We start from the raw sequence: 15,196 nt of genomic DNA, 5'->3' as shown, positions 1-15,196 counted from the left end.
AAAGAAAGACATATTAGTAAATTTTAATTACTTCTCCAGGTCATCATAGGTATGTGTAAAATTTTAAATATATTTTAAGTAAACTAAGAAATATTGAGAAAAAGGAAGAAAAAAAAACGTTGTTTAAATTTTTTTCAATTTAAACTGTCTTTTTTTTTTAAACTCAAGAAATTTTCCGGAATTTCGACTTGGGCTCACAATCACCCCTGCTAATGTCACCGAATGAAAATTTTTAATTTCTTCGAATTGAATTGTCCATTCTTCAAGATATTCCAAGCAGTTATTGTAAAAAATTTTGACATGTTTCAGAAAATCAGGTCGTTTAATGGCACCTTGTTCTTCCAACCTTGTGATGTCTTTTCGAATAATCAAAGGAATGTAATCGTTATCAATTCTTTCTCGTAATTTTGTTTTTAAATTATTGATTTCATTTGACACTTCCGTAATTGAAATTTTGTCCCCTTCAATAATTTTCACAGCATTGTGAAATAATGTAGCTTAAGTAAGGATGAACTGAAGCCAAATTTGTGATGTGTCATTTTCAAAAAAGAGCTGCAATAATCTTGGACATTTATCATGTGATGAAAAGTATGATTTTAATGGTTCGTATATTTTTAAAATATTATCTACAGCTGGTAAAAGAGCTAGCCATCGTGTTTTGCTGTAACCAAGAATTCTTTTGTACTATTCGATTTCTGCGCTTTCACAAAAATCCTTCAAACTTTCAACAAGCACAGTATATATACATAAAAATACGAATAAATGTTTGCAAGAATATTTTCAACATCAACTGAAAGTAAGTCAGATGCTGTTTGAATAGTATTATGTAGAATTGTGCGCTGCACAACCTATCTCCAATAATTTTTTGGTTCAAATGTTCGTTAAATTTCGTAAAAAGGTTATTGATGCCTCTTTTCACCAAAATTTGCATTAATGTTATCCGCTCAATAGGCAATAATTTTATTGTTCAAATTATTCTTTTTTAAAATAGTACTTATTGAATTACAAAATCTAATTTTGATTCCTGTTTCTGGATCGAAAAATCTAACAACTGTGGGAAATAATTTTAAATCTTTGTGGTTGGTAGCATCAGAATATATGGATATAAATGTGCATTTTTCTAATTCTTTCTGCAATTGTGAAAACGAATATGGTGAAAAAACATTACAAATAATTGCTTCGGTTTTTGTATTTGCACATGCAAATATTTTGTCGTATAATGTTTTAATCATTTGCGACGCACAATCCATTAATCTGAAACTTTGATTGTGGTTTATCATGTGGAACGCAAATAGCCCTTCCGCTAATGTTAGCTGTTTTTCCGTGTTGCCAAAGCTAACACTGCGAAAAAACTTCCATTTTAGACGAGGAAGCGGCATTATTCAAAATCTTTTGTGCCTCTTTGTAATATCGTTTTTTCCGCCATGTGAGACCGAAAATTCAGCATTTCATTTATCACACCGTACCGTATAGTCTATTTTGGTTTTTTAATAAATGGAAATTCTCTGCTAAGCTCTTCATTAAATTTGCATTCTCTTTTTTAGCTCATCTTTTATTCTGTGGGTAAATACTAGAAATAAATAAAAAAAATTACAACAAAGGCTAAAAAAGGGTATTAAATTTTATCTTATTGACCGTTACGTTGTGGCGACTATTGCTCTACCACTTTCTTCGTCAATCAAATAATGAGTCAAACCGAACGTCAAATTGAAAACAACAAACCGCACTGTCTGCATTTATCTGAATTAAGTCGAGATGTAACGACAATGATCGAACACCACCGAGTAAATCTAACTCGGTACATTGCCTAATTTAGTTTACTCTGCATGCATTTTATGTGTTTTTTTAATGTATTTTTTATTTCTTTATATTTACCATAATACATAATAAATAATAGATAATATATTTTTACAGTACATTTAAAGTAAGAAATGCAGATATTTTCCAAAAAACGGGACATTTTTAAAAATCGGCGGGACAGTCCACCAAAAAGCGGGACTGTGGTCACTTTACTCTATCCTTACTACAAACAATCTTAAATAATTTTTCTGCACCCTTTTATGACACATTATTTAAATAAATGACCCATAAAAAGAAAAATGATTAAAAATCAAACAATAAAATGTCTTGCATACAAAAAATTAAGCCTTTATTTAGGGATGAGAAACTGAAGAACATTTCACTCAATAGATGGTTTTAAAAATCTCTCTTCTTCTTTCGGTTCACTAAATCCACACAAAAAAATAATATTGTACGTGAATAACATTTCGTTCACTATATATATATAATTCGCTTTATAGATTATGTGTTATTCTGTTTTTTTTTTTTCCATTTTATTTTGTTTTCTGTTTTTACGTGTTATTTTTACTTATTGTGTTCTATTTTATTTTTTGTAATTTTTGTAAAAATTTTTTTTGAGTGCTCCTCACACTATTGTATTAATATATTTTGCTTTGGCTATATTGATACAATATCAGAATGCACTCTTTTTTGCGGATATAATCGTGTGGGCTGATAAAAAGATTATGTCTTTTATTTTCCGGATTTTTTAAAAAAATTTTATCCTTTTTCTCCCCCAGTTGTTTGTAATCCCCCCCTTTTTTTCATATGTCTGTAATTTTCCTTTGTTTTATCTTCATTTTGAACTATATATATATATATATATATATATATATATATATATATATATATATATATATATATATATATATATATATATATATATATATATATATATATATATATATATATATATATATATATATATACAGGGTGGCCACCCACCTGGAAAACCTTGAAAACCTGGAATTATCAGGGAATTTTTTTATACTGGAAAAAACCTGGAAATATCAGGGAAATTTGGATAAAAACCTGGAAAAATCAGGGAATTTTAAAGAAAAGCTGGAAATTTTTCTTTGATAATTTTTTTAATTTCACTAATTTCAATTATTTACTAATTTTCTTAATTTAAATTATTTCATCCATTATACCCACTTTTTTTAAACGGAAATGTATCGCCAAACAGTTGAAATATCATCATCTTAGCTATACTTTGCTTGCATCAAAATTTGCTCCATTACAGCTCTGTTAAACTAGAATGCCACATAAAGTTCTCACACAGTTGCTAAACGAATGTAGAAACCTTTGACTGCTATGGGACTGTGCAATTTAGGCAAGATTCAGGTGGGGGCGGAAAAAGGGATTAGGATATTAGCTTCTTTTTTTTTTTAAATTCTCTCCGTGGGCTGAATCCATTTATGGCTCAACTTTGTTCCAATGCTTTGGTGGTAATTTTTTTTTCTATTTTGACAAAATGTTTTTGTATTTTTAACTTTATAAAATTCTCGAAAAATTAGTTGGTTATAATTTAATAATAGATTTTATATCGCAGTCTTTTTCTGAAAGCGTTTCTACTCCCAATCAAAGAAATCTGAATTATTTTTCTCAGCAAACCAACCAATCACAAATTTTTTTACAATCGCTAACAGCAATGTTTGTCGACAAATCGTTACAATTGTTGCATTAATGCTAATTTTTTCTATTTCATTTTAACCTTTTATAACATATTTTAATTTAAAAAAAAAATGTTTTTTTAAGAACCAACTATATATTTATATTTAATTTTACTCTTTTGTTGGTCAATATGATTTTTGATTCGATATTTTGTACCAAAACATTAAAAAATAAATTTAAAAAAATCTTGAAAATTGTCAAAATAAATTATTTTTTTCAAGATGATATGTTAAAAAAATAACATTTTGAATAAAATATTTTATAATATCGACACTTTTTTTGTACACATCCTATACTTTAATATGAAAAAAGAAACAAAAACCTGGAAATTTTGTGATTTTTATCTGGAAAACCTGGAAAAATCAGGGAAATTTGAAATCGGATTTGAGTGGCCACCCTGATATATATATATACACAAATTAACATGAAAAACATGAATATATATATATATATATATATATATATATATATATATATATATATATATATATATATATATATATATCCGGGAGTTCACTATAGCGGGGTTTGACTGTATTTATTTCATTTTCCAAATTATTCCATAATAATTATTACATTATTTGACGCTTCCGTGTTAGTGAAAAATTTCTCAACAAGATTAACTCCTTATCCATGTTAAATTTATAATTTTTGCCACTCCTTAAGGGCATTCAAAAAATTTCCACTATCAAATGTTATATTTAGAAGATAAGAAATTCCAATATTATAATTGCTTACTTTTCTCAACCTCGGGCACAATATTTAAAATATAAATTCAAATTTTACCCTTACAATATTGTTGATATGGTTAATAAACTGTAAATTTTCAAATTGTAAGGAAAAACGAATCTGTTAAACGATGTGAATAAGTTCAACGTATAAAAAATTTCAAAATTTATAAATCTGTTTCTTTTGTTTTAATGAAATTTTAAAAATTATTAATTAAATGATAATCATACACAATCCTGCTCAGGAATTGCAATAAATTTATCAATATATAAAAAAGGCTATAATTATAAATAATTACAATTGCTGAAATAACAAACAATAGCAAAAATGACAAAGATATAATTTTAATCGAAACCATGTTATTAAAGCAAAAATAAATTGTAGCACACTATAAATACACGCATAAGTTATATCACTTATCACACCTTTTGGCAACTTTTCCTTTTTTGTTTTGTTAAATGAGCTAAAAACGTTATACAGGGTTTCTGCGCACCTGGAAAGTCATAAATTTCGGTATTGAACAAAATTTGTCATGAAATGTCATGATTTTAACGATTTCCTTGAAAAAAAATCATGGAAAGTCATGGATTTAGGTTGCCGAATAATCTCATTTTAAAAATGGAATTTACCCCCTAATTTCATGGTATTCCGAATATCTGAATTTGCCACAAAATCCCCACTCACAGTCATATTTTATTAAAATATTAAATGTTTTTATCATATTCTTTTAAAATGGTGTTCTTTCAAAAAATGAAAGAAAAAACATCATTTCTAGAGCGTATTATTATCTTTTAAACTTCTGTGATTTCAGAATTTTTGTTATTATTTATTTTATTGTATTAATTTCAAATTATAGCTGAAGCAAGCCAGTCATTGGCGAATTTTTTTAAAATTCCGAAATGAGAAAAGTCAGGAGTATTTCTTTCCTTTCTGGTGAACAAAAAAAAGTGTCTTTAGAACATAATTCTGCAGAAAAAAAATCTTTGTTTTTGTATTTTTTTTCCACCTATTTTACTGCTTCAACTCTCTTTACTGTTTTTTAAATTTAAAATCTATAAAAATGAAGATATGCAGAGAATGACAGTTTTGTTTTTACCTTTCATTTCAATTAATGTTATTATAACGCTTTTTTAAATTCATTGTTCTGTTTTCTTTGGAGAAAATAGTAACTTTGAAAATCTTACATGTAGCAGATACCCTGAGCGAAACAAATTTAACATTACTTCGAACACCCAAAAGCCTACATTATTATTTTTAAAAAAAAATGTATTTTGGTGTTATTTTTGCCAGAAATATTTATAAGAGAAGGGTGTAAATACAGCAAAATAACACGCATCAATGAATAGGATTGTAGTGTAGGAGGAATTCATTCACTCTGCGCAGGTGGTGTACCAGCATTCCTTCGAGTGACGTCATATCCTCCTCTGGTTGGCTTAGAATCTTCATTCATTTGGCGACGATCTTAGAAAGAAAAAATCACCAGAGAATATTTTATGGACCTTCGAGTTAACTTATTACGTCCTAATCCGTGAACTCTTAATAAGTTTTTCTTAAAAAATAATGTTACATTGCTTGTAGGGATTGTTCATATTTAGAGAGAGATCATTAAAAAAAAAAGTCGTATTTTAGTCTAATAGCTTTAATAAGTCTAAATAAGCTCTTAACACTTTCTTTAAATGTAAAGAATATTTGTTAATTTCAACTCTATTTACATTTCTCTTCAAATTGTAGGGGGAAAAATTTACACATTTTTCTACAGAGTAAAAAAAGCAAGTTTCGGCAAAAAAAACATGAAAATCGTCGCTATATGAACGTTTTGGAACATTGAAATGACTATAAAATATGTTGTGGCAACTTATTTCAAGTTTTTTTTTTTTTTTTTTTGGATTGATCTAGAGAGTGTGTCAAAAAAGTTTCATGGAATCAAAATGACAGCGCATGGAACTATTTCCGGTTCGATGCAAAATTTATGTTTTGAGAAACACTCACAATAACAAAATTTTGTAGTAAAAAAAGCAAAATAACACTAATATTGTTTTACAAATTCTTATGATTTTAGTAATTAATATGCTTTTTATATCATTTAAATAATGGTCAAAATTAGAAAATCGATTTTTCGAGAGATTTTCACGACTTTGGGAGTCCACTTCTGGGCCGTTATCATTTTTGGACAGCGTTTGCACTTATATTAAGTCGCATGACTGTACTGACTAACGAATAGAAATACTTATCAGATAATACAGACTTATTTAATTATCGAGAAATTAAAAAAAAAAAAAATCTTTCCGACACTATAATGTGCAGTTTATTTTATTGTTTCAAAAAATAAATCGTTAAAAAGAGTTCGTGAGTAATCAAATTTTAAATTTCCGACTTTTTTTAAAAAAAAATTTGTTACTCAGAAACAATTTGACCTATTTCGTCCTAACTTTGTATTTTGTTATAAAATTTATAAATTGTGTAACAATCTGTATTCATTACAATTTAGTATTTTTTTTCGGTTATTATTAAACAAAATAGTTATTATTATTAGAAAATTATTCATCGCATGGAATTATCTTTGGATAAACGAATTTTATAGTGGTGCGCAAAATTTTTTGATTCGTTAAAAATGTTCTCTAAATTTGACTAATTAAGAAAAAAATTAACATTAAGGGGTCCAAAATTTCGACCGCTCTTCTGAACAAACTATTGAAACCCTATTGTTTAGATTGCGGTTACCTTTCATATAGCTTGTCTAAAGTAAGAACTCCCTTAGCCATTCGTCTGAACCAGTGGCGGTCACTATGGTAACGAGGTAACTATTTCAAGCAGGGGTGTGAGGTCAGCGAAAAAAAGGGAATCCTTTCTACGGTCTATTGTGTTATCCTCAGAGCAGTGTTTCCCAAACTGTGGTACTCCCAGGGAGCAGTTTGGCGGGGTTCTTAAGCGAAATATCTTTCATCAAACGAAAATTTCAAAAAAATTTTGTTTAAAAACAAAGCTAGCCATGAAAATTTAAGTATTTTTCTATTGGCTATTTTTTGCAGAGTTAACAGTTAATAATTAGTGGTGTCAACAGCTAGTTGTGATTTTTAAATGTTTTTATGCTAAAAAATATTAGTGGTACACAGCGTTACGAGCAATTTAGAAAGGGAACACTGCCCTAGAGGGAAGAGAAGCTACCTTCCCTGAAATGCACTTTCCATAACAGCAGACTGCCTCAGACTTTCTTACCTTAAACAAACTGTATATTTCTTAAAAATAGGTATGTTTATTCAGAGAAAGTACTTTTTTGTGACTAATTTCGTTACTAAAAATATCACCTGCTCTAATTAATTAGTATGTTTAATGTGAGGCTATAGATAAAGTCATTCGATCAAAAATTATCTTTTTTTCTTTCAGATCATTCTTTTTATTTTGCACTTCGTAAACTGAAGCTAGTTTTTTGTGAGGTTTGTCTTATCAAGAATTTTAAACGCCTGCACAATTTTTTTTGTTCGATAATATAACAAACATTTTTTCAAAACATTCTGAAAATTTTGCATATTTTATTACAAATTTTTCATTTTCTTTCTAAAAAAGAAAAAGGATTTAGTAAATAAACTTATTCATAACCTAAACTATCATATTAAGCACACGATTTTTTCTTCTTCAAAAATTTATATTTATGTAATATAATGGTAAATGGATCTAAATTTTGTGCCATCATAAGTTTTCTATAATATTTAAAATTACCAGTCATTATATGTTTATGAACAAATTCAAAATATTTCTCTTTTTCACAGTGACATTTATAATCGGATATATTAATTTTTCCTAAATTTTTTCTAATACCAATATAATTAAAAATAGGTTCTACCAAGAGATTTATTATATATAAAGCTTTTAATTATGTTAAAATCTTTCAAGGGAAACATATATTTTGAATTTTCAAAAATATTGTGAAATGTAATCGTATCGAAAATAGGGTTTTGAAAGTTAATAACGAAATATAAATTATATACATTTTTCTTTATATTTAGAGAAATTTTACTCATTTTATCTTTTACCAGATCGATACAAAGAATTTAGAAGTGTGTATTTTTTTTTCTCCATTTTTCTTTTTATTCTTTTTGTCTTTATTGTGCTATATGTATAGTTAAAAATATGAGGAAAACATGGAAAAAGTTATTAAGATTTTTTTTTAAATGGAAGAAAAAAAATAATAAATGTTTTTAAACAATTCCCAAATTTGAAAATTTTTTAAATTTTCAAAAGTACAAATATTTATGTACTTGAAGCTTATGCGCCTATTAAATAAGTATTGAATAAGCAAATTTTTTAGTACATAAAACTTATTATTTTTTTAATTTTTTCCCTTTTTGTCTTTATTATGTTATTATATATATGTAGTGATTTGTGGGTCGCTCTGGGGGGGAGGAAAGGCAATAATTAATTTAGCAATTAAACTTAACAGATTTAATAAATAAAGAAAAAAAAGTATAACAGCGACATCTATAGCACAGAGCTGCAGCGATGCAGAACAAAGGTTATATAGGTAGTTCTAAAAATAAGAATTGGTGAATTGAACCACGAATTCCGGGACTTTTCCTTTCTAGACAGTCTGTAACAGTTCATGGTCAATAACAACTCCCATATATATACATGGTGCGTTGAGTTTTTAAAAAGTACTTAAAGTCGCTTACTTTCGTTATTTAATAGCCCTCAAAGGTGCTTTTTTCATTGGGTGTTTTTAAAAAGTGCTTCATTTTTCCCTTTTTAATTGATGAGATTATTTTGTTTTGTTTACCATGTCGATTTTTGCCATGTATTATGCAAAAGCGTGCATTTCCCATTGTTCTATTCAACATTTTCACAATCCATTTTGGCTTACCGTCGGTTCATAGCGTATGAAAGCGCCCATCATTTTACACGTTTGATGAAATACTTGCTGATCTGGGTTCGGTGAGATTATTGCCTTCTCATGTGCTGCAAGATATTCTCCAATTTCAGACTGTATTTTCCACCCTCTGATATCGAACCGAAAATTCTCTCGATCTTTTACGGGGGGCTAATATAATCAAGAAAAGAGTTCTTTTTCAGAAACTATAGTTATTTTATAATGATCATGTAAAGTCTTATTTTGCATAGTGTTTAAAAGGTGCTTATTTTTGTTGTCCTGATACTTCGAAAGCATTGTATTGGGTGAGAATATTTATTTAGAGAATTCAAGTAACGGCCGGGAGGATAGATTAAAACGAGGAACTTTGAAAAAAGGCACAAATATATTTAAATATGTTTTTGTAACATGGGACTGATTGATTAAAGACATTTTCTGAGATATCCATATTCTTATATTATTACTTTTTTTTTTTTTGAAAATTGATTACGCGTTATACAGTCCGCTATAACGAACCTTCAAGGGATCGAAATTTCGGTTCACTATATCCGTACTGCGAACAATTTTAACTCATTTTTCCGAACCCTTTTATGATTCATTTTTTAAATAAATGACCCATTAAAAAAAATTGCAAAAATGATTAAAAAAAAAAATGTAATCACTAAAAATATGTTCACTTTTATTTTTTTATGACACTTGGTCTTGCGTACAAAAAATGGAGGGATGGGTATTTGTATTTTATGTAGAAATTTCAAAATGACCTAAAAAAGAGGAAAACAAAATCAGTCCAAAGCAGAAAAAAGAGTCCTCTCTTTTCTTGGTTCATTATATCCACAAAAAATAATATGTGTATTGGAGCGAACATCGCTCACTATAACGGGGTTTGATTGTATTAAATTTCTTTTAATATTAGGGATTGCCTCCTCTCTTGCGTCGCGTACGTGTAGATGTGACAATGAAGGCCGCATTCTTCGAGTAGAAAAAGAAACCAGTTTCTCGCTTTGGGTGAAATAGCTGGCGGCAGCCAAATGGGGCGATTTCTCACGAAGTTCCTCTCTCTCTTCTAGTCGAAAGAATGGACGAGGCAAAATAAGAAATCGAGGAAGTTATGCACGGTCGGAATGCTTTTGGGGATCATGCGCAGTTTATACGCCTGTCTCAGGGGATGGATTACGCACCGGTCGGTAAGTGCTGCACTCCCTCCCACATTTGAAAATATTTTTGGAAAACCCCTGATTTGCTGCTTTGTTTAATTCGTCGCGTAGCTGTAGCCACGAAAGCAAATTCCATTCCGTAGATTTGCTTCATATTACCCAGAGAGGAAAAAATCCGGATTTCCAGATTTTTTCGCTAACCACTATCCGGAAGTTTTAAGATATCATCCATCACATTTATGTATAAAAATTCTTGTACATTTTATTTAAAAATATTAGAACTAGAATTTATACTCTTTCTTTTGTAAATTTTTTTTTTTCTGTTTGAATGTGTGATTAAACTTATTTAAATTATGCCGCATATAATTTATTTAGAATTTCGTGTTGATCAATGATTGAACGTTTTTGAAATGATTTTACTCCAGAAATGAGTTGGGCTTATCCCTGCTTCGATGCAATGTAAAGACTGCTTCCATGAAATGACCATAAGAATTTTTTATTATCTAAAGCTACCAAGCACTAGCGTAGCAAGAACTAGTTGTCTCAGCTTTTCCATTGTTTTCCCTTATTTTAATTTTTTCTTTAATAAACAACAGGTTGCCAAATTTATTATGTCCTTTTCTCCATTAATATTTTTTTGATAAAATAAATTTCTTTTTTTTTTTTCTTTTCATTAATCACAGTTTCAGAGAACGCCCAATTTCTAAAATTATTTTTTCTTATTTTTCTAATTAATAAATTTTGCGAAATATCTTAAGGTGCAAATTTATACGAATAAAATATATTTGAGTAATTGTATTAAACTGCTCTTTAAATAATTATTTAATTTTAAAACGCAGTTTTAATGATATTAAAATGTGGTAGCATTTTAGGATTCAAAATATTTTTTTGTACTATTTCTTTAAAATAAATATTGGAAGTTATTTATTTTTGTAGCTATACATTTTTATTGTGTGGCATTTTGTAACAAGATTTTAGGTAATTTCATACTGTTCAGGTTTACTTTTTAATATTGTTTTAAATTGTTTATTTTTTTATTTCTGGTGGTATAAATTGTTGTTTGAGTTGTAAAATATGAAAGGGATTGTCATTATTAGTGTTAGTATTCAAAGCATAACAAAATATTCTGTGCATGGTTTAAAAAAAAATAAAAAAGAAAGACAATAATTATTGGAATATTCTCAGTCATTGCTTCATTTTTGTTGTTGCTAAAACTATACTTGTCGCATTAAGAATATAATACAGAATATAGTGGAGAGGAAAATATTAAAAAATGGGAGTACGAGGGTTGCTATTTATGTTTCTGGCCTAATAATGAAAAAACAAATATGTAGGATCGAAAATGGTTTTATTGTTTTTCAAAATATTCTCCATGATGATCAATACACTTTTGCATATGTTTGAACCAATTTTCAAAGCACTTTTTCCAGTCCGACTGAGGTAACTCCAAAACATGCGTTTTGAATGCATCAATCGCTTCTTCGGGGGTCGAAAATCGTTGTCCACTTAATTTATTTTTGATGTGTGGGAATAAGAAGAAGTCATTGGGTGCCAAATCAGGGCTGTACGGCGGATGAACCATCAGTTCGATCTTTCGCTCCGTCAGAAATGCCTTTGTTTGAGTCGATGTGTGAGAGCTCGCATTGTCATGATAAAGAATGATTCGCCTGTTCTGCTTTTTTCGAATTTCTCCGATGACTTCTGGCAAACAAATGGTCGTGTACCATTCAGAATTGACCGTCCTGCGATGCTCTAACGCCACTGTTGCCACATGACCGTTAATGCCGAAGAAACAGGCAATCATTTGTTTCGATGTGCTTCTTCCTCGAACAACTTTTGTTGGTTTTGCCTCGTCTTGGAAGACCCATACAGTTGATTGCTGTTTTGTTTCCGGCTCATATGCATAGATCCATGATTCGTCACCTGTGTAGATGTTATACACAGCCTTTGATGTACCTTGAACGTATTTTTCCAGCATTTCCTTGCACCAATCGACACGAGCCTTTTTTTGAGCGTTTGTCAGATTATGCGGGATCCAACGCGAACAAATTGTTTTTACGCTCAAATGTTCATGCAATATTTTATTGATGCTAGTCATACTAATGTCCAAAGACGCCTCTATCTCACGGTATGTCACATGACGATCGTGCTTTATCAGTTCACGCACAGCATCGATCTTTTCTGGCACAACAACGGATTTTGGACTATCTGCAGGGGATTCGTCTTGGATCGAACATCGACCACGATTAAATTCGTTATACCAATTTTTCACAGTGCTGTAGGATGGCGCTTTATCGCTGAATAAAGAATTAAGTTCATCGAAGCACTCTTGTCTTGACAATCCACGTCGAAAGTTATGAAAAATAATGGCACGAAAATGTTCACGATTCAATTCCATTTTTTGAAAGAGAAGAACTTTTCAATTTACTGTCAACAACACAAATGAAGCTATAATGGTAAATCGTCTGCTGAATTTATGTTTAAAAATATCAAACTTTCGATTAAAATCGTCTGCGGTCGCCTAGCAACACTTACTGTTGCCATGGCCAGAAATGTAAATAGCAACCCTCGTATGAACACCTTCCCTTACTAATTTTTTTGAAAAAGAAAAGCATAAAAGTAGCATATTTTTTTATTTTATCAATAAATACAATGAACTAAAGTTAAACATAATACACCTGTTCTATGTTTTAAATATTTTTATGTGTAAAAATTATACTTTACTATCCCGAGTTATCAAATGAAAAAAGTTAAATATTAGTCTTTGTATGATAGTTCTTAAAACACGAACCTTTCAAACGTCAGTGAAGGAATCAGTAACAATCGCACAATCCCCAAACGAAATTTGGCTAATTTGCAAGTGTAGCAGATTATGTTTGCTTCCAGCAGAGTTGAAACGTGACAAATTCTGCTAGTTTTCTCGAGATAATAAATATTTGCAATACCCGGGATAAACAGGGAACCAAAATGAGTTTTCTTTTCGCCAAGAATTATGTAAAAAGACAACAGTTTCGATCTTCAAAACTTGGTAGTACAGTGGAGAGGCTATCTTTATGTAATCTGGGGAAAAGTTAAAAACTGATTTTACGGAAGTGTTTTTTATATATGATTTCCTATTTTTATCTCCGATAATTAAACAAATTAAGGCATTGGATATATCGCAATTTGACACATTTTTAATTATTTAATATTTTCTGCAGCAAAATTTGAATTCTTAACAGTTATTTTCACAAAAAGTTTTATGTTAAAATAATTCAAGAACATAATTGTTGGAATTGGAGCACTTGTAATTTTACAGATGTATGTTAATTTAATATTACTTCATATTTATAATAGCTAATAATTATCCTTAAACTTTGCCTAATTATGATATTTTTTAAAGTGCTTAAAAATATTTTTTGAGTGCTTAAAAGGTATCGATTTTTTTTTAAAAAAAATGTGGCTGCGCACAATATTCTGATATTTAAAATTTCTCTGAAATAAGAAGAAAAAAATAAAACATTCAGAAAATATAATTTCTTCACTTTCTTTTCCTTAACAGTTTGCTCCCTATTTAATGTATACTTTTAGAACTTTTGTTAAAAACGAAGTAAAAAGAGAGAAATTCATATCATATCCATAAATATTTAAGTGCGGGAGAAACTTAATCGCTTCATTTTGAATTGCTAATGAAAAACACAAAAATAAGTTTGATTTTCCGATTTTTTTTTTTTTTTTTTTTAAATTCTTCTCAATTTTCCCCGACAGTCAAACAGGTTTTGATGCTTTCAGGGTGTTAAAAAAAAGTGTTTATTACGGAATTGTTTTTACGGCTACGGAGTTGAACATTAGTAGTCGTAAACCCACAAAATTAGGTCGGCTGTTCAACGACGGTTATAAAGTATAACAAAAGGTTATTTAAGGCATTTCCATACTAGGAAGAAATTACTTTTCCTGAAGGATATGTTCAAAATCTACTTTATAGAAAGAATCTACTTTATCGAAGAAATCGACTAAAGTGAAATTTTTATTCTATGTTATTAATATAAATAAATAAACAATTACTATTAAAAGAATTTTTTAAAAATTATTATAATAACTTTATTTAATAACTGTCCTTGGAACAGCTGTCCCAATTTTGGGTTTACAACTACTCATGCCGTAGCCTTGTTATTTTGAGCCCAATCCAAAAGACAAGGGAACTCCTTGATCAAGTATTGGAAGACCTTCGTGAAAGACTTTTTGATGGAGTTAACCCACATTTGCGTTACGTGGGTAGGAAAATCTCCCATGGTTAGCCTGACGGCAAGGGGACTCCAACCCATGATCCGTCTATCGCTGAGGATGTTTTACTTCAGCGCTGTGGTCGATAATATTATTCAAAATATTTTAGTGTTCAACATTCTTGAAAAGTAATTAAGATTGTCCTGCTAGAATGTGCTCTACTTTTTATCGCTCTGAAAATATATAATAAGTCGAATTCAACTTTTCTTTCTAGATTGACTAGCACAACCTATCTATCACGAATCGACTTATTTTATAGTCTTCGTTTTAACATCCGAGATAAGTCCCTCAGTGGACTGACTGTCAAGCAACACTTGGATTAGTCTGCATAGGGACCGAGGGTGTGCGGTATGGGTCTACCTTAAAGTGCTCGCTTGCAAGTCGTCGGGCTACCGAAGCCCTTCTGCAGAAGATCAAAATCGTGCGGATCAGTGCAGCTCTAGTGAGACGTAAATGAACCAAACTTTAAGGAGGTTCACCTCATAACAAGAAAATTGACTCCAATGGTCAGACGAAATATCGTTCTATTTTTATTCCATCATGCCGAAAGCAGTTTTCTTGATAGCTGCGAATATAATGAGGGTGGAATTGCGTTCAATTAAACCAATCAGAAGCCTGTATTTTTGTAAACGCATTTTGCGACATGCAAAAAGAAAAGACTTTTGATTGGCCAAAT

At 29.7% G+C, this 15,196-nt stretch overlaps 1 protein-coding gene across 5 annotated transcripts in view; it reads left to right on the top strand.

The window, feature by feature from the left end:
* Positions 1–15,196, top strand: part of LOC107447528 (tight junction protein 1) — a 137,204-nt gene that overhangs the window by 28,154 nt on the left and 93,854 nt on the right. The window contains exon 1 of one of the 5 annotated variants that reach the window (XM_087166517.1): positions 10,093–10,287. The exons of 3 other annotated variants lie outside the window; for them this stretch is intronic. In XM_087166517.1, the coding sequence (XP_087022643.1) occupies positions 10,225–10,287 (63 nt within the window). In that variant the 5' untranslated portion in view covers positions 10,093–10,224. Of the gene's footprint in view, positions 1–10,092; positions 10,288–15,196 lie in introns of those variants that run through there. One more of the 5 variants, XM_087166518.1, reaches the window with a different exon arrangement.

This window comes from Parasteatoda tepidariorum, chromosome 6 (genome assembly GCF_982258835.1).
Source record: "Parasteatoda tepidariorum strain Cologne lab strain chromosome 6, Ptep-v5.0, whole genome shotgun sequence".
Lineage (NCBI taxonomy): Eukaryota > Metazoa > Arthropoda > Arachnida > Araneae > Theridiidae > Parasteatoda > Parasteatoda tepidariorum.
Note: the sequence above shows the minus strand (reverse complement) of the source record. Positions and strands in the feature narration are given on the sequence as shown.